The 20,299-nt window shown below is 38.6% G+C and overlaps 1 protein-coding gene across 1 annotated transcript in view; it reads right to left on the bottom strand.

Annotated features, from left to right (window-relative positions):
- Positions 1-13,520: 13,520 nt before the first annotated feature.
- The window catches only part of GPC6 (glypican 6), a 710,559-nt gene continuing 703,780 nt past the window's right edge, over positions 13,521-20,299 (bottom strand). Inside the window, exons 9-10 of the mRNA XM_031045196.2 lie at positions 14,127-14,302; positions 13,521-13,723 (exon numbers count right to left, since the gene is read on the bottom strand). Coding sequence (XP_030901056.2) covers positions 13,521-13,723; positions 14,127-14,302 — 379 coding nt within the window. The remainder of the gene's footprint in view (positions 13,724-14,126; positions 14,303-20,299) is intronic.

Raw genomic sequence — 20,299 nt, 5'->3', positions numbered from 1 at the left:
TGAGTATCATGGGCATATAAAAATATAGTGTTCAACACTTGCAATAAAATATTATAATTAATTTAATTCACAATCTGATTGACTTACTTAGAACTAGTAAGAAAACCAAAATAAGAATTGGGTATAATGTTTTAAACTATCTTATGCATAGTCATGGAAAAATCTCACCTTTTGCAAAAGAATAAATAAATAATTTCTGCCTGAAATTCCATCTTTAGATGTCATGATTTCTGATACTTCCACAATGTTTTTCCCTCCCTGACAGATTTAGGGGAATAAACCTAGTACAAAAATACAGCTGCAAAAAGAATGCTGTAGAATGAACTCATAAATTATTTTAAAAATTCATTTTACCTCATGATACTCCAGGAGCTGACAATCACAGGGTTAACATTGCTGGTCTGCAGAGACCACTTTTCGCTTTGCAGCCAAGAAACCACAAGACACAAGACAGATACTTAACTTCAGATATTTATTGTAGTCCATCAGAGAATATCAAATCCCTGTTTTCAAACCACCAATATACATTGCCTTCATGTTGTGAGTGAAGGGTGATGAGAATGAGAAGAACTGATGAACATGATATAGGTTTGTTTAACACATCTCAGATAAAAATGAATTGGACAATTTTAAGTCAGAGCAGTTATAGTTTTATTCTTTATATGGTAAAGCAATCTAACAAAACCAGTACCATAAAAATAACTAGAATGAATAAGGCATGTCAAAGTCTTCACTGAGGTGTCAAGTATATATATATACATACAGTACTGAATATTAAGCAACAGTGTAAAGGATCACCTCACACTTTATTACTGTTGTAATTATGAACTAATAAAGTCAGTGTCATCAGTGTTGTTTTGAGATAGACACTGAGGATATAAGCACAGATTTAAATGGTGATCTTCAAACTTCTTAGATATGCCTCTCCTGATACTGGAGCTGATTGCAAACTCTCACTAGCTTCAGTGGAAGGAGGACAGGAAAGGCTGGGGAAGGCTTTTCTGATCCTCCATTGCATAGTCCTCACACAGCATAAATTACATTGTCCAGGTTGCTGTAACACTTTGAAACTTTGGATTGAAAAAGGTTACTTTGGGGAGTCCTTATCCATACACATTGGGAATAGTTACCTCACAAAAAATGACTACTTCTGATCACCTATCTTTAATACTTGGGTTAATGGGCTGTGTGCAAACCACCTACTATGGCATTGTGCATGTCTATAATGGTTTCTAAGCTGAAGATGGTCATGGATCCTTCATGTGGCTTATTACACCATGATGCTGAATCAAGCACCCTCTATACTAGAGAAGCAGGAGCAACATATAATATATGCACCTACAGTAGGTGGAGAGAATGTGTTTCCCTCTTTCTGTCTGTTGATAGGGTAGAGAGCTGAGATCTCATGGTAGTGGGTGGCACATAGTCTGACCTCCTCATTGCTTTCTTGACATTGCATGCCACAGTAGTTGCTGCAACTGGATAATTATAGTAGATGGTCTGCATGACTTTGTGTATTGAATCAGTAAGACTTTTCTGACATGAAATCTGATCCTGTTTTAGCTGAGCTATTGCTCTCTTTGCATGGAGAGATGGCTAATTGTGGAGTTTATGTTCTAATGCTTTACCAGCTCAATTATGGCAAGATTAATATAAAGGTCAATATATCTTCTTGTTTAACTGAGAAAAGTCTTTTTATTTCTCATTATACAGACAACTGGAGAAGCTGTGTTTTCTAACATTTTTAACACAGTGTTTTTGTGGAGATTCACAGATAAAGAGTTTGCTGTGATTTTGAAAACAACATCCTTCAGATCTAATAACTAGAATTAAACTTTCATGTAATGATCAGCATTTTATATAATGGTGTCTTAACAGAAGCAAAACTTTGGCTAGTAATCAGTGACAATCAATTAAACTTTCCAACAAGCCATTGCAAATATAAAATATGCATATGAATAAACAGTAGAATAACACTATGAGAGAAATAACTTGCCTTACACTGTCGTCAATGAAAATACATACTCATTAATATATGTATACTATGAAGCAGGGAAACTAACAAGGTACAATCTGTCTGAAAAGCATTTTGTGGATAACATTTGCAGGCAAAAGGCAAGGCAAATAAAATTAATCTTTAAGAATGCTAGTTATTGTCTCAGTCTGTTACTGAATATTACAATCCTATCCTAACTCTCAAATGTGTCGTAAGCACTAAAAAAGGATTTTTCAATAGGCAGCAAAGAAACTATTGATTTAGAAAATAAAATGTATGGCCTTTTTCAAATGCCTTTGTCTAGTAGCGTAATATTGCACTAGGCAAAATTGCCTTTGCTGAGGAGCAAGGTCTTCTAATGCCTATATTTCAGGAAGATGCATTGCAAAAAATGAGCTTAATAGGAGGTCATTCATTACCTGGTAGTAATTTTAAGGTACATAAAAGAAGCAGGTGCAGTATTACAAATATATATATATATAAATGTAAATGACTGTTAATACAACCCTTTGAACAAAACATCCCTGCAGTCAAACTTTTCTTACTAATGGACAGGAACACAGCAGTTTATGGTTTAACTGTTCTGTGATTTCCAAATATCATCTTTAACATCCTTGACATGACAAATTGTGAAAGAAAGAAGCTTAAGAAACACAGAATTCATTATAAGTCTTGAGGGAAGAAATGGTATTTACATTACTGATCACTGCTTTGTGAAAACCATATTAACTGTTGTGTACTGGACTTAATAAAGACTCAAGGGGAAATGGAAAAGCAGTGGGCCGAACAGTATCATCTGAGATTGTCTTGAAAATGTCAAACACTTCCCTTCTTTTTATCCACAGGGAAATCTGAATGTATTTCCACTAATCAAAACTTTCTGGAGGAAAGTGTATGGAAAGGAAAGAAATGAAAAAGACCCAGTGGCTGTTGGGGTAATCCATTGGGTATTGTTGTTTCATACCAGTTTTGGGTGATGGACAGTGGTAGTACAATTATAAATCTGTAATTCAATTAAGGGGGGATGAGATTATACCATCAGAAGTAAAAGCCTCTTTCTATGTGTTATGAATTTAATCTAAAAAACCTAAACCACCAAATAGGATGATGGTTTTGATCATCAGTATTTTACCCAAGTAATTTTTGAAGAACATATTTTCATAAATACAGAAAAGTTTTAATTTAATAGTTATTGTAGACTGAAAAGAATGAGGTAGGGGTTCTGAAAAGCTTGTCAAGCTTTTACAAGTTTTTTGTGTTCAAATAGAAGACAAGAAATAATAAAATTTTTATTAGTAACCCCCCCAAATATTGTGAATGAGATACCTGCTTTTTTATCTGGATAAATTTTTTTGTTTGTTTTTACATTTTCCTTACCAGTACCAGCAGATGTTGCCAAATAACTTCTGCAGACTCACCCTTTTCCACGGTTATTTCAGAAAATTGCAACAGCACTTATCGACACACAAGCTATAATCATCCTAAAGCACAAGTCCCTGCCTGGGACTCACCTCGTTATGTCTGTGTCAAGTATTGTGGTAAATGGAGTACTTCCAATATTCTTTCATAGCATGTGCACTTGAAATCTAATGGCTTGTGTCTGTATTTACAGAGATACATATGTGTGTATATGTGTAAGTACTTGTGTATACAGAGAGAGAGATGCACACTGGCATATACTATATGTGTGCCATTCTCAGAAATGCAAAAAGGAAAACAAAGTGGAAAAGCAGGAGAACTATGAAACTGGACACTTGTGCCTTACAGCTAGGGCTTTTGGTTTCTGTCACATTTCAAGTACCAACCCCTAAAAGGCAGGTTGGGGAAGGAAAAAGAGTCTCATTATGGAGTCCAAAAACATTCCAGAGGATACAAAGGAAGCTGCACTTAATTAATTTAATTTTGTAAAATCTTATTTTCTAGCATAACAATCAGCTATTTTGCAAGAGGTACATTAACAGTTTGTCAGCATCAACCTGTGTATTTTAACCTTGCTTTCTCTCCCGGTCTCTTAGAAGTTGTGGATTTTCCTGTCATTGGGGCTGAGACTGAAAAACAAGTGCATTAATGATTAAACACAAAGGGTATCTTTATCACAGTTCTCACTCTTGAGGCACTGTATCAATCTGCTTTCTGCCCTTTAGTGGTGTGCACCTTACTCCACGCTAACTCTCTGAGCTGGCTTGAGCCCTGTACACTGCTTTCACCAGCCTTGGAAAGGCATCCAGGATTTTGGGAGAGATCTGTTTGAGCTCCATCCCTTGTGCATATGCACATTGGAGGCAATTGCATTGCGTATTTGTAGCTAGGGTGGTTGACAGTTTCAAATGTCTTACAAGGAAGAATATAAACATAACAGCATTGGGTAGTATTCAGAACAATGAATTCAGGTTGGTTTTATGTTCAGTTACATCAGGGGTGGTTTGGCCCAGAAACAAAATCCTTACACTATAACTTGCCCAGATGGGATCTCCTCTCTAGGCTCCTCACTCAAGCACTGGCATGAAGAAGAGGCACCTCTGTGCTAACAAGGAGGACAGGAGAGAGTCTGGGCAAAGTGTGGTTGCCCTGTCTCACCCATGGCATCTACCTCCAGGCACTTAAGCAAGGTGCCTAATATCAGGCCTCATCATCCCAGGCTGCCTGTACAGGGAAGAGAGGTAAGCTGTTTCTCAGCTATGGAGGTGCCCATCTCTTTTGACTAACCAGAAATCTAAAAAGACGACCCTGCTGAGCAACGTGCTCCTTGAAGTGCCTAGTACTGAGTGGGATGACATGAGGCCCTAAGACACAGCTGGTTTTCATGAAGACAGATGGGGTGAGAAGAAAAGGAATTGGTGGGAAAAGATTTCAAGTCTGAAAGAACAGAGGGATTGCCCAGCAGGAAGGTCTTGGTGCTCTTGGGCACTCTCACCTCTTCTCACTTCCAAGCTGTGAGTCTACAAGTGGACTGAAAGTGCATTTATAGCTAAGAAAGCAGAGCTCTTATGGTTTGTCTACTGTAATTAACAATCATAAGGCTGTATATGATTGTAGTGGAAATAAAAGTCTAGCGTTGCATCCGAAGTAATTATTATAAAAGGCTATATACAGAAACAAATTAAATTGATTAGCCCTACAGAAAATGATTTAAGGCATTTTACACAAAAAATATTGGGCTCTAAGAATCCTATTTCACAAATGTATCAAAATGATTGTAAATATTTTTCTATTTCTGTCCATGGTACATAAGTTCTCTGAAGTTACAAAGCCATAAAGAATTTCCTTAGAAGTCAAAACTCTGCCTTGCTACACTGCTATATATATATACACACACTGCCATATGCTGCTAAATACTCTATCTTTGTAAGCAGTGCTTAGAGATGGGAGATCTTGGGATTTTTCTTTAGCTTTCATTTTGACTGGAAGTCTTCCAAAACCGAAACTGTACCATTTAGTTTCAGGTATGTTCTATAAACAGGACCTGTAGGTTGTTTTTCTTCTTGTCAGATTAGGCTGAAATGCTAAAATTGAATCAGTAGCAAAGCAAGTTTAATGTTTAATGATATTTTTTTTCAACCCAACCCAATTTCTGTCTAAAACTGATTTTATTCTAAACTTGACTTGCATTCAAATATCCCCCTATCAATTCACATTTACTATGTTAAATACTAATCTAGAAAAGCAGTGTCAAAACCAGAGCTAACAATTTGCATGTTTTCAAGCAATCTGCATATGCCTGGAGTTGTAAAATTTTAACAAGCAAGTATAAATATCAATTGATACCCAAATCAAGACATTTGACCTACTTAAACAACAACCTTTCTTTGAATTTGATAAATGTAACAAAATTGCTAGTGGAAACTAAATCATATTGCTCACCAGCAAAGCAAAGTAACCTGCGAGGAGTTGGTATATAAATGTCCATTGACAGGTATAGTTTGATCTCCCTGAACATCTGAATGCAAATTCTTCATCTGTAAATTTGTGTCCAGATTATGTAAAAGTTGAAAAGAAGCTACAGAATATTTTGGAGATGCAAATGCTCCTTTCTCCCCCCTCAAGTACATGTACATATTCACAAATTGTTTACAAAATATTCTAGCAGCTTCAAACTCAACTAATAGCACAAAGCTGAAACCTGTACTTCTCTGATTTCTCTTTGGACAGATTTTTAAGATTTGCCATCCCTTTGTAGCTTTTACAAGCAAATTAAGATTGAGCGACTACTTCAAATTAGCCTGTGATATCTCAAGTTTGAAAGAGTTAATCTGTAGTTACATTGTATCCATGTAACTTATACATATAGCCAATGTGAAAGTAAATCAGATGGAGCTTTGCATGTTAAAATTAAATAAGAGGAAAAAGGAAAATCCAACACCAAACCTCAAAACAATCAGTTCCAGCACTGATTCAAAAAGTTTCCTGATATTGTTACCTGTTCACTTAATCTTGCTATAGAAAATCCATAAATTCTTTGCCATTGGCCTTGCTGGCTCAACAGCATGGCAAGCAATAACAAAACAGAAACTATGCTGTAGTTAAGAGGAAGAGAAAGAATTTATGTCAGATGATCCAGAACATACCCGCAGCAGAACATGTTTAGAATAGAAAATAAAAGGTAAGGGTGGGGTCTGATAAAGCCTGAAAACCCTCCACAAAACAAGCAGAACTAATCTCTTTGTTGCTATATCACTATTTCCTCTGTATGAAAACAGAAGCATTAAGTGCTACCAATGCCAGAGAGATCTGGGGAAGGGGGACAGAAAATCCAGTGAGTTAAAAATGACTGAAAAGACAGTTTAGCCTGGACAAGAAAATGGTCATAAGTGCAATGATGACTGCAAGATGGATGGGACGTGTGGCACACAGGAGGAGAGCGAGACAGGAAGCTTTAGTTAGAAATGTTTATCATCAGGAAATATGAGTTTGCCAAAAAGGACTTTTAAACATTCATTTTGAAAGGTTTTTCAAGCTTAGGATAATACTTTGAGGTGAGGAGTGATGAGAGGAGGGAGGAGAAAGAACATAGCACACCTGTAACCTTTTGCTTGGGGTATTTAGTAGAATATGGGAGACCTCTAAGAAATCTTGGCTGAATGATTGAAGGGCATTCTCCAAAGCCCCTTGAGATATGTCTTCAGGCTTGAGAAGAAAACTCACTAGATGCATAATGGAATTGAGTAATTTCTGTGAGAGATGTGAAGGACTTTTGTGCCTAAATAATGTATATTTTAAGAAAAAACTACTGACACACAGGAATCTGTTTTAGATAGTAAGTTCTTTGCACACTGAAAGATATAGAATTAGCCAGCATACCTGAAAACCAAGAAAAGAAGGAGAAACCTTGCAGCAAATTATAGAAACACCACATAGTTGTGAAGCAATGTTAGGGCCCTTGCTATGTTCACAAGTGGATGGTTATAATTAGGTTACACAGAAAGCTGACTGACAGTAGGTTGAAAGGAAGAGCTGGACCCTTGTGAGGAGCACCACCTATACCTTGTGTGATTTTATTAGTAATGCCCCATGATCACATATCTGCTGGGTCTCACTGTGGAGTCACTACTCCCCTCACTTGTTCCTCAGTGGTCTCTCTAACCATCCTGGAAGAACAAACTCCACTGTTGACAAGGGACAGCTTGCATGTCCAGAAGGCTCCTTCCTTCAGGTGGTCTGTGTGGGAACTCCAGCAGTTGACTGCAGCAGAGCTATCTAAATGGATAGCCTCCCACTTTAAAGAAGGCCAATTTCTTTCCAACTTCCCCAACACTTGGAACAGAAAGATGTATCCTTCCGAGTTTTTTCAAGGAAGAAAATCATACTGATTTCTGCTTTAGAGGAAGTAGATTTGTCTTCCTTGGAAATTTTGCCATTAAAAGGTCTTCAGAGATACTGACAGATGGTACACCATATATCTAAGATAAATGGTTGCCATTCTGTACCTCTTTTTTGCTAATGATGAATGGATACTCTCTTTCCCTACTCCCTCTTAAGAAAAAAGACAACTTCTTTTGGTAACACAGCTGTTCTGAGTTTAATAAACAAATTACGCCCCTGGATGCTGCCTACTGCTTGAAGTATTAAGCCTCACAGAGGTGCCAGGATAAAGGAGGAAAAGGAAGAAGAAATTGTACCCTGAGACAAAAGGTTTTCATGCATGTTATACTGTTAACTATCAATGCTCCATAATTAAAAATAAAGATGAAACGAGAGTTGACTGAAATACCCATTTTCTTGAATTGGTTTGATTTAACTGTGTAGACTTAAGCTATGGAGAAAACTACTTGACTTTCTTCAGCTTCTGGACAGACCAGAGACCTTAGATGTGGGAAAGCTGTGCAGAAAGATTGTAACTGCTTTGGAGCAAAGTTTGGAAATTTGCAAGTGAGGATACTAATGTCACCTCTTCTATGGACAAAGTTACCGTCAGAAGGAAATCAAATACAAAGAGATTCCGGAAAAAAAGGATTTACTTTTTTCTCCCTAATTATAGTCAAAATCCTTGTTAATGACAAAGCTCTCATTTGCTTTGTCACAGAGACAGGACTTCACACAGGTGTAATGCACAAGTTTGTTACATAGTCACATATGATGCATTGTCAGAATTGTAAACTATGTAGCCAGTTTAATAAAAAGGTAGTAAGTAGTGTAAGTGAACACTTCATGTTACGTTGGCAAATTACCTTCAGGCGCTTGGTTATATTGGTCAGCAGATGTGAATAGGATAGCCTGTTGGAAAATGTTCTGATTGAATTAATTTGGGATCATCTCTCTTGAGTGATGCTAGAATTTGACTTTATAAATCTGTTCTGAAGACCTTCTCCATTACATTTCCTATGTTGTTTAACAGATGAGAAAATGGTTACTATCATGTTGTTTATCTTTCTATGTGCCCTATCACTATGATACTCAGGTCTTTGTAATTTTTTTTTTTTTTTATCAAAAAGGGTCATAATTACACAAGTTAATATGATTCTTGCAGCCCATGGGAGTAGCTGTAATGGAAATATTGCCCTGTTCAGTGCATCACCTGCCCTAATTTTCTTGGAAGTACTCATTGCTATGTCTATTATATTTTGACAACATTATCTCATCCAGGTTGGATGAAGCCTTGGATGATATGGTTTAGTGTGAGGTGTCCCTGCCCATGGCAAGGGGGTTGGAACTAGATGATCTTAAGGTCCTTTCCAACCCTGACTATTCTATGATTCTATGATCTCAGCCCCACAGCTAAGACTTAGCCTTTGCCTGTTTAATTTCACATTGAAATTACAGTTTTTGCAGTTCTATGTAATATTTGGCTGTTGTTTATTCATTCTTGTCTAGCAAGTTTGAACATTTATGAGTTAATATAGTAAATATAGCTTTGTGGTCTTTGAAATGTGGATTTCTTCTTAACATCTGAAGCCTGTTCAGATATTTGTTTCCATAATGCAATCTGTAGAACCCTGGTTTTCCCAGCAGAATCACTCTATAATTTTCTGTATTCAGTTTTAATGGATTATCTCTGGAAGTAAATTAAAAACAAAAACCACAACTTGCATGAGTGCTCTACTTTATTTTTCATGTTAAAGTAATAAAAGTCTAGGTTAATAAGTATAGTTACATTTGATAATGATTCAGAGTTGATTAGTAAACTGAAGGCAACTGCTGCCTGCTGAAACGCTGCACATGCAGTCCACCTCCCAAGAATAGCTCTAGCTCACAGACATTTTGCATGGAAGCAAACTAGTTCACCCATCTGTGGGAATCATTCTTCCTAAAAATCCCATAGAACTGAGATGATTTGTATGTCTGAGGCTCAGATTTTGGGAGTTTTCCATGGGCAGAGCTCTGCGATGCCTCTTAGGGAACTGCAATAGATCAGCCCTTACCCAGAACCCTGAGACACATGTTCCTCCGCTCTTCCTCTTTAGCAGGAATATCTACCCTCTTCTTTTTTTTAATTTTGTTTCTTGATTATCTTTCTTGAAATGCCAAAGTTTAGCCAGAGTTCAGGCAGTCTGCACTGCAATTACAGAGGTGTGTACTGAGTCATCAGAAGGAAAATTTGCAGTTCACTGAACCCTAAAAATTTGGGGATGATGCAAACACAATTCAATTAATATTAAAATGGAAAACCTCACAGGGGTCTACAGCACTGGTTATTTTATTAATTGCATCTATTTTTTAATAGCGTCCACTTAAAAAGAATATATAATGTCAAGAACTTCTGGATTGCACAGCACGAAAGGTTTACACAATCAAAAGATTTTTTTCTTAGGACTTAGGTACTCTTTCTTGAACACATAATTGTCTTCTCTATCATTTATTCCTTTACCAGCTGCTAACAGAAGAGAAATATTTAAATTGTGGAACACCAACAAATTACCTTAGAAGAGTTACTGGATGCAAAGGATGTGCAAATAGAAACATTGGAAATTATGCAGGTTCTCACATTTATGAACATGAATGCTTTTCCTTTTCTTTCCTTCATTCCCAAATTCATTTGCTCTGTAGATTTAATAGCTCTCTTAATCTCAGAAAAATGCAATGTATGAAGACAGTATTCAGCCTTTAGGGACTATTAATGAAATGTATGCCTAATACCTCATGCAAAGGCATCTCCATCTCCTGACAAGATATTACCATGCATAGTAGGAAACTAAGAGGGGAAATAATATGGAAGACATAAATTTCTGGCAGATCACCCGCTAGACAATCACATTCCAGCAAAGACTGGTCTTGTTTATTGTTTCACCAGCAGTTTGTAACATCCAATCCAAGCAGAGCAGGGCCCCTCCTGCAAGCTCCCGGAGTGAAAACAGCCTTCATCAACCCCCCTAGTTTTTAGTTATCCCTCTTACTCCTTGCCCACAAGTCCCTGAAGGTCCACAAGCAGCTGAGAGCACTGTGGACACCGGTTTGGCTGCACCAGCTGAAAACTGTCATTGGATTGCCTAAATGTTGACTGAAGCTAACAGAGACCCTAGGAGTCCACCCAAGAGCTCCTTAACCAGCAGTGTGGAGCAGGTACAACAGAGGACTTGCCTCAGAGGGGTTGGACTTTGTTACCTGTCACTAAGCTTTCAGGCCCAGAATAATCAGAAAGAAATTGTATTTGTTGCCATGGAGTACACACACAAGGTAATAAATCAAAATGACACTCAACTTCACCTGAAACAAGGATGCTGAGGAGAAGTGTAGAAAGGATGTGTATATGGATAGAAAGAGGTGGACCAGGAGAAGAGTTTGAAAGGACTCTCCTTGAAGAAATCTGCATGTGCAAGTTCAGGAAAAGAAATTAAAAGATCCTCTGCTTGGTACCTGCTGTACCAGTGCCAACAAAAAAGCTAGTGAAAATTGCTTTAAACACTGCTGTTTATCCTCCTGAAGACATTAAATACTGAATCACAAGATCTGTTCTGGGGGGAACCATTAGAGAAGGGGGAGGACTGCTATGGCATGTGTAAGATGTGTGAACTGAACACACAGCCAGCAACTCCTGCACACTAGGCTGTGCCCAGAAGAATAGATCATTATACTTTAAAGTAAGCAAACAAATGGGAAAAAAAGGAATGGATACAAGTGTCTCAAAACCTATGTTTTTTGGTTATTAGACACAGTATACAGACAGTCAGTAAATACTTTGTGGCAAAAGTGCTTCAATATACTTTATCCTAATGTGCTGTGTGTTTTCTATTTTAATTTCATGCCTAAATCAATAGCTAATTATATTCTGACAAGAAAACAAGATTGCAATGGGTATGATCTACCTGCTCTGCTGTTACATTGTAATGTGGTTGGCTGGCTGTATAGTGTTACCACAATTTGTCTATGCCATTTCCAGAGTCACCATAACAATCAGGAAATAAATTTCTAGCAAATCATTTCAACACCATGCAGGATTTCCCCAGAAGCCCTTTGTTTGTAGCTGATGGAAGGTTTTGATGTCTAATTCTTGACACTCAGTTGTCCAGCTTCCATCCTGGATCTTACGACCAGAAGCAAATTATGGAAATTCTGTCCAGGACCATAGTTATTTACTCAATGATTATTAAAGCAATGTATCCTTGAAGAATCTGAGAGTACAATTGCCATCCAAATAACAACCATGTCCTTCTCTAGGCCTATCACACAAACTCACATATCCTCCCCATATACACACATTATGAGAGAGTTTTTCTCTCTCACCCTGCAAGCCTGTTAATAAATGGACAACTGGATATGTAAAAAATTCTCTTCTTTGTTTTTCATGCTCACCAGTCATTAAAGGATTACTTTTCAGAGCAGCACAATAAAAGAAGAGCTGGTTGACCAAACATTTTTTTTTCTTACAAAGAGGTGTCAACCCTGAGCTTGTAATTAAGAAGTTAAAATCTGTGATTTATATATATTTATATATATAAAAATAGATGATCGTACTAAGACTAAAAAAGTGAAAGAAATCTCCATGTCAGTACTATATATTTGTTCTGAAATTTTGTAGAAGAAATCCTTGTGACATTGAAATTAACTGATATGAAAGATGTAGTTAGGTGTGAAACACACTATTGATCCCGTCGCTGTTAGTCCATTAGAGTATTTCTGTCTTGGTAGGATAATGAACATAGTAGTGGAAAGTCCTAATCAATGTCAGAACAGTGACAAAGGAAAGAGATTATATCACAAGAGATTATTTTCTGTCCAAACCCTTGAGGGGAGGTTTGTCAGGAGCATTGTTTAGCATTACCACCATGGCTTATGGTGAGCTAAGTGGAAAACTGCCAATTGTATAACATGGATAAATCCTAAAAGAAGCTAGGTGAAATCATGCTACTACTCAATTTTTTACTGGGCATTAAGATTTAAATCCTAAACAACTGTAACATGATATTCTGAAGCTAGTGGAGTTACTATCATACTAAAAGATAAACTTATTTTTCAGCTTCTCTACCTTCATACCCATCTGACATGGTTGGCAGATGGAGTGCAAGCCATTCACCGCTGAGACATACTGTTGTGTTGGAAAAAAAATCCAGACTTCCTCCTTAGAGCAATGATCATTCTGATGACCTGAATCATCCTACAGAAGTTCTTAAAGGAAACCTGGCTGTCAGTGAAGAACGGTTGCTTTCTTTTTGTTTCTTTTTTTTTTGTTTTGTTGATATACTGTTGAAATGCAGCAGCCTTGAGTCAGGCCTGATTCAGAAAGAAAACTGTTTTCTTGGTTTCTTCCCCCCTCTTTTTTCTCATTAGGGAAAAACACACACTGTAAGATCCTTTTTTACTTTTGCAGCATAAAAGGAAATGAAGCTCAGAAAGTCTGTAATAAAGGGTTGAGAAAGAATTCTCTCAAGAGTGGATAGAGTCTTCAGAGATATCTGCAAAAAGCAGGAAGCAGTTCAGTCTGGCACCTGGTACTCTTTGGGAAAACAAAAAAGGGAAGCAGGTTGCAGTACTGCTCTCTTCTTGTAGAAAACTGCAAGTGTTTGTGGCACGGTCCATTGTCCAAGAGTATAAGAAAAGAATAAAGTTGGCTGTTTCTGTAGCTAAAACACAGTTTCTGTGACCAGATCCAGGATTATCTCCACTGTCTCTGTAGTACAAGACTGATGAAGATGACAAGCAATGTCTGCAGTGACCAGCCAGGCTGTGTGGCTGAAGCCTCCACCTCCCTCCTGTTGGAGTCAACCGGTGGTGCTTCAGTGGTGATGAAATCGAACTCGGTGGGACATATGTCATCTGTACAGCCACTTCCGCTGCCTGAGCCGCTCGTTTCATCACCTGGCACAAAGGAATGAGGGAAACAACATGAGGGACATGGGTAATAGGGTTCATTCCTTTTCTCTGTTCCCATTCCATCCTGTAGGGATGAACACCTTGGAAACGGGAGAGTTTTGGTAGTGCTAACTTTCATTCAGTAAAGCATCCAAATGAAAGCCACCGTGACTCAATTAGGTACTTAAGAGCTCTTACGAAAAAGGAGTGGACTGCATTTGACATGCAGATAAGCAAGAGAAACAAAAGAAACAAATATATATTTGTAATTTCACGGGACAGAATAATAATGTTTTTAATGTTCTCAACGGCACAGAGCACAAAGACCAAAGAAAGCCATTGCAACAGTACCAATGTATAAATGTGTTCAAAAAATATGATTATTTAATGACAATTAATGGTTTCTTACTTGTATCCTGGAAGTTGACATCATTTCCATTATATGCATTCTTCAGTTTGTTAGTCATTACACGTAAGGCCATGATTTGTTGTCGAATGAAAGTGTCTGGCCTTGTGATGTCCACATCTACTTCTGGATTGTTGATCTGGTTGGTCAAGCCATCATTCATAATCTCAGGTAAGTATCTATATAGCAGGATGAATGATAGTTGAAAATGCATTAAGTTTCAGAAAAACAGCACTGCACAGTAAATACTCTGCTGAGCACTTTGATAGTGATTATATAGTTCTTAAACAGATCCAGTGCAACCACTTCAAAACACGTTTTTTAATTTCACAGACTCTAAAGGATCTTTTTAGTACCTCAGCTGCATTGAGAGCAGAAAGAATTTCAGCTTTCTAACCTCCTAACCCTGCACATAGTCCACAGCAAAGGTATTGGCTCTGTGAGTGTCCTGGGTTTAGCAGTAGCAGTTAATTTTTCTCCTTCTTAGTAGCTGATGCAGTGCTGTGTTTTGACTTTCGGACTGGGAACAGCGCTGATAACATCAATGTTTTTGTTTTTGCTAAGTAATGTTTACTCTGACCAAGGACTTTATGAGTCTCATGCTCTGCCATGGAGGAGGGGAAGCCGGGAGGAAGCAGAGACACTTGACCCAAGCCAGCCAAAGAGGTATTCCATATCACAGCACATCATGCCTGGGGAGATAACTGGGAGTGACCTCGAAGGGCTCACTCTCTTTCCTTATCATTGTTATTACTGGTGGCAGCAGCAGTGATTTGTGTTATACCTTAGTTACTGGACTGTTCTTATCTCAACCTGTGGGACTTACATTCTTTTGATTCTCCTCCCCATCCCTCTGGGGGCAGGGATGGGAGGGGGCTGAGAGACAGACTGTGTGGTTGGGTTTAAACCACGACAATGAGCAATGGAAGAAGTTCACCAGCCAGCAGTAAGTCACTTCATGTTCATTTCCTCTACTGATACGAATGGTTGCACACTAAATTAAGCATCTAACAATGCATTCTTCTGGTTTTATTTCTTTCTGCTTAAAAAATATGAACTCATTTGTTATATTTAGTATTTTTGTTGTTCTGAGGTAGTTTAGAAGGTTATCTTGAGGCATTAGGACTCTCCTTGTTTAAAGAAAGTGATTATTTGTCTTGTTCAGGTCTCCCTTTTTTGACCATTGTGAACAACATCTCCAGTTTGTGTTGTGAGTTTACCAGACTCCAGTATTCTCTCTGATTTGGTCCTTATTCCTTGCAAATAGGTTAGACTTGCACCGTGCATGTGCTTTGTACGTAACATATTAAAAGTATGGCATTTCCTATTTATATACACATTTGATTTTTTTATTCAGGCTTTTAGCTTATCATTTCTTGATTACTGCATCATTCCCTTCTCTGACCTTGGCAAATGCAGTCTTAGGCTGTTCACAGGCATCAAGTGTGCATTTACAGGTATCTCTTCCCTGCAAAAATCAGCCCATGCCTCCAATAATCCTATGGTGAAAGTCTTTATCATCTTTTGTTAAATACATACAATTTGTCTCCTGCTGCTCTTTGTCCTCAGGAAACTCTCCTTTTAAGCATCTGCAAAGCTACCCTTTTTCCTGCTTTGAATCTCTGTTAAAATTTATCTGTGCATTTTACAGCTGCTAGGCTGATAAAGGGATGACATTATTTCTCTGTGCTGGCATGGTGTCCTGGGAAAAGACAGTATCAATGCTTCTGTGCTGTCTCTCATCCGTCATTAAATACCTACTATCTTTGTCCTATATTAAGACTGCAAGGGATCTGGGGCAGATCTACCCTTCCTTCATGTTCTTTATTAGGATATGATCTATTTTGTAATTAGTTTGCATATCAGGCTATTCCACTGATGTTTGTGGGACTCCTTGTGTGGGTATGTGCTCAGGCGGTAGTGATAGCACAGTTTAGCCTACTAATAGCAAACTATCACGATGTGTGGTACCAAATACAGTTTAAGAATATTTCACTTCACTCTCACTTGTGCCAGCCCACTTCTGTCAGTATTCAAATTTGGCATTAGTGCTAGTGTTATTCTCATATTTGTCTGGAAAATAAATATATCCCTTGAAAATAGCTGTGAAAGTAAGGGAGAGTAAAGGGCTTTCTCTGCTGAAGTTATGGTTAAGGGAAAATAAGTTTTGTATTGTTTCTGGAGGTTCACAAAGTGATGACTGCTTTGCTGCACCAGGGAAGTCTTTAGTCTTGACATAATAGGTCCTGGCTTTGCAAGATGAGACTCATTTGTCATCAGTGGCCTTTGGAAGCTTACATGAAAATAATCCTGGGGGAGTGTGAACATATAAGAACAAAACATGACTGCCAAAAATAGCCAGCCTCAAACTGTGTGTCACATTGTTTCATTAGTACCATAACGAGAACTAACAATGCTGTAGGCATCTCATCCAGAGTCCTGTGGTACAGGTTTAACTATGGTGAGAATACAGATCCACCTCCCCTAGTACTGAGGATTGCAGACCAGAGTGTTATGAATCACCAAAGATAGAAATTGGAAATAATTCTGCAGAGCTGCCTGGAGGCAGTAGGATGAAGACCTTGACATGCAGGGAAGCTCTGGGCTGCAAAGGAACAGTACCTCCATCTGTCACACGTCTCTACAAATGAAATGGCTGCTGCAGATAAATTACTCAGCCTAGAAATAAATCAATGGTATCAAGGTGCAGTTGATTAAAAAAGGTAAAAATGTAAGAATTGCCCTACTGGCTCAGAGAGGATGTCCGTCTTGCCCAGTATCTTGTGCATGACAGTGGCCTTAGCTGTTATCAGCCAGAAGTGATTAGAAATCACTGAGTGTTCATGTGGATTGCTTTCCTTGTTTATGAAGGGTTAGCTGCTCTTTACTGCAATCCATACATGAAAAGCTATGACTAGCTCTGAACAGCAGTTCAGAGGCTTTCTTTGACTGATTTATGTTTGATTTCATCCTGTCTTATCATCAATAATAAAAAAAATGTACTGATTTCTTAGTGAGCTTTTCATATGGAGACAATATGAGTTAGTTTGGAGATTTAAAACAATTAGAGAGTGCTGTAGTGTGTGCTTTTTACTGAGGGTCATATTCTGCACTGCCATCAGTGTGTATCACAGTGTCCTTCTGAAGACCATCTAATTTTAATTGGACTACCCCCTCAGTTGTAGGAAGTGATCCATTCAGACTGTCATGCCTCCTGCAGTATCTGCCTCAGGATCTGGTGATCCCCGAAGCATTCCTGGCATGGAAGGAGACTGGTCCAATGACTCACATAAATGTTCAAGGGAACAGTACTGGATTTGAGTCAAAAGAAATCCATTACCTTATGATTGCCTAAAGGTTAGGTGGATACTTAAATTCCCAGGTGAATGAGCCTCTTGGCATTTAGCGTATAAAAGCAAAAGAATTTGAGAGGCTGAAGATCCTTTTTTAGGTTTATACAGATACCAAAACCTGTATGTCTGCATGTGAGCAGAGTCCCGCTCTCATCAGATCGAGTCAACACAAGATCTAGTCAAACCTAGTCAGGAGTTTATTTGTCAGTGGAGTGGGGACAGCTGTTGGAGTCCCACGTGCCTTTGGCCAGATGACTGCTCATTAGATTTCACCTGCTGGGATTTAGTTGCACAAACATAGACATCTGGTGCCATTTGAATGCTTTCAGTTATTTCACCTCTTCTCATTACTAGCCCTGAGAGTTGCAATGTTCCACATCATATCTCTAGGCTTGAGGGGAAGGTCTCGGACATTTGGCGCATCTAAAATTGTATTAGGTATCTTTCTTTAGGCAGCTGAATGGAGTCTTGAGTGCCACTTTAGCTACCAGGGTGTATGCTGCTTGGTGTCCTGCTGCCATTCCAGTAGGGTTTAAACATCCCGTAGGTCCAGTGTCTTATTTTCCAGTTCCATTAAGGTGTCTTGACTATTTAGACCATCTCACATAGCAGTAGATAAATGTGTTTAGGCAGTGGAAAACTGCCTCGTTGATGACACTGACAGGATATTTGGGCTTTCTTCAGGCACACTGACATTAGCAATTATTAAAATACTCAAGCAGTTCTAGCCTAGCCTCTGGTCCAGATGGGAGGTAGTGTCCTGTGTCATATTCACCTCAGACATGCTGGAGAGTTTCAAATTAGACTATTCTTACTTGAGCAACACAAATGACATGTTATTTAAGTATTTAAGTGCATGAATTTACATGTCGGAATGTGAAGCTGGATTCTCTCCTCATCACTGAACTAGTTCACCTGCTCCCTCAGTGGGGAAAAAAGGCAGAAAAGCCAGTATTGGATGTAAATATTTTGAGTTGTTTTCCTTTCTTTAACGGACTGGTAGAGATATGGGAACATGCAGCCCAAGGTGTTCTGTGAGCGACAGCCTCTGAGACCCAGCCAGCACATGTTCTGACAAAAGCATTTAATGTGTGTTGGGGTAGGGTTAAGTCACACTGATTGGAAGCCATGTCTTGGGACCAGCTTTTGACAGAAGATTTGTTGCTGGCTGGGAAAAGTTGTTGGACACATCTGCTTTTGCTGCTGTTCTGTAAGAGGAGACACCCCTGTGAATTTTAAACTTTGCTGCTTACTTCTGCTCTTGTTAATGATCTCTTTGTAGACCTGGCCATTACAAGAACTGTATGCCCATCATAAAGGAAGTGCCAGTCTGAATCAGTGTCTGTTATTTGCATCATCCTAGCAAAAAACCCCCAAACCCCCTAGCTTGCTTTCTTAGCCCTCTGAGTATAGAGAAGCTGAACATCAGTGTTTTCTGCTGCTTGCCCCTTGCTCGGTTGTCAGATTTTAGTGTAATTTACATTGTTTTCTAAAATATTAATGCTTTCTGTTTCTCTTAGCCTTTCCATAGTTCTTGCTTGTCTCAGCAGACACAACAAAGATGTTCTTTTGGTACGTCATAGCCAAGTACCACAAAGCCTATTTAAAACCTTTTTCTTTTTTAATATCCAGCTAATGTTCCAGGGTGTGTGCTTCTTTTTCAAGTCTAAAAACAACTGATGAATCAGGTCACTTATATAAAGGCTGTAGCTAACCCTCTCCCCCCACAAAAAAACCCAACTCCAAACCAGAGAATAAATCTTTTGGTTTTTAAAAGACGTCTACCTCAGAGGGCAGCATTCTTCATGCTGTTCTGCCACAACAGCTGCTTACAGTTCAACTGCAGCATTCCATCTAGGCAGCACTGGAGTTTTTCCATGGGCACGGAACTGTAGGCAATAGAGTTCAACATACAGCACAGGCTTACTTGGTCTGGGAGGGGGGTAGGCAGCCACATCTGGTCCAGAAAGATAAGTGCAGTGGAAAATAGGCTTGTTTGGCTAACTAGACCACCTGATCCGATTCTGTTTGCTAAGGAGGTAGTCCCCATAGGATATTTTCAGGGTTTTTTTTTTCCCCTCCATCTTGGAGAAAAGCTTGAGGAAACAGAAGGGAGAAAATGGTTCATCTGCCAGTTTGTTGGAAGGAAGAAGATGTAAAAATAAGCTAGAGCCATCAATTAAGAACTGACAGTTTTCGCACTTACCAAGAAGTGGTTTATTCACACTTTTACTAGCGGTGCTAAACGGTTATCTTTGCCTACTTCCTGGTAAAGGACATCCAACTGATTCTTACTGCAAGCCTTGTTGATCAGTAGCAAGCAACTTTCCCAGAGCAGCCACTGATCTGTTGGGCATTTCTTCCTATGTGAACTTCACCAGGATTTAAGGGTTCTCTGCCAAGGAAGCAGGCACTCCCATACATGGGGTAGAGTGAAGAAGAAAATTTCAGGCCACCTGAGACTCTATTCGGTGTTGATTTTGCTGAAAAACCTTGTAGTTTTGAGCTAGATTTTGAAAATTACAGTGTTAAATTTTCCTTGTATTCCTCATCTGTCTCTGTTTTTTTAATTTGTTTATGATTGCTGTCTGTCTCATATATAATTCCATTTCTTCTTCTTTGTATTTGGAGGAGTAATAGGTTCCTCACAGAACAGAATGCAGGTCTCATCTCTTCCTTAGATTACAGACTTCCAGAGCTAAAACACATTAATGAATCTGTAGTCCCGGTGAGCATGAGCACCAGGTTAATAGTGCATGAGCACAATCTCTCAGATGGATTGATTGAAAAGAGTTGGCTGAGTTAGCTGGAACAATCTGAGAT

The sequence above is a fragment of the Melopsittacus undulatus genome, chromosome 2 (assembly GCF_012275295.1).
Source record: "Melopsittacus undulatus isolate bMelUnd1 chromosome 2, bMelUnd1.mat.Z, whole genome shotgun sequence".
NCBI lineage: Eukaryota > Metazoa > Chordata > Aves > Psittaciformes > Psittaculidae > Melopsittacus > Melopsittacus undulatus.
Note: the sequence above shows the minus strand (reverse complement) of the source record. Positions and strands in the feature narration are given on the sequence as shown.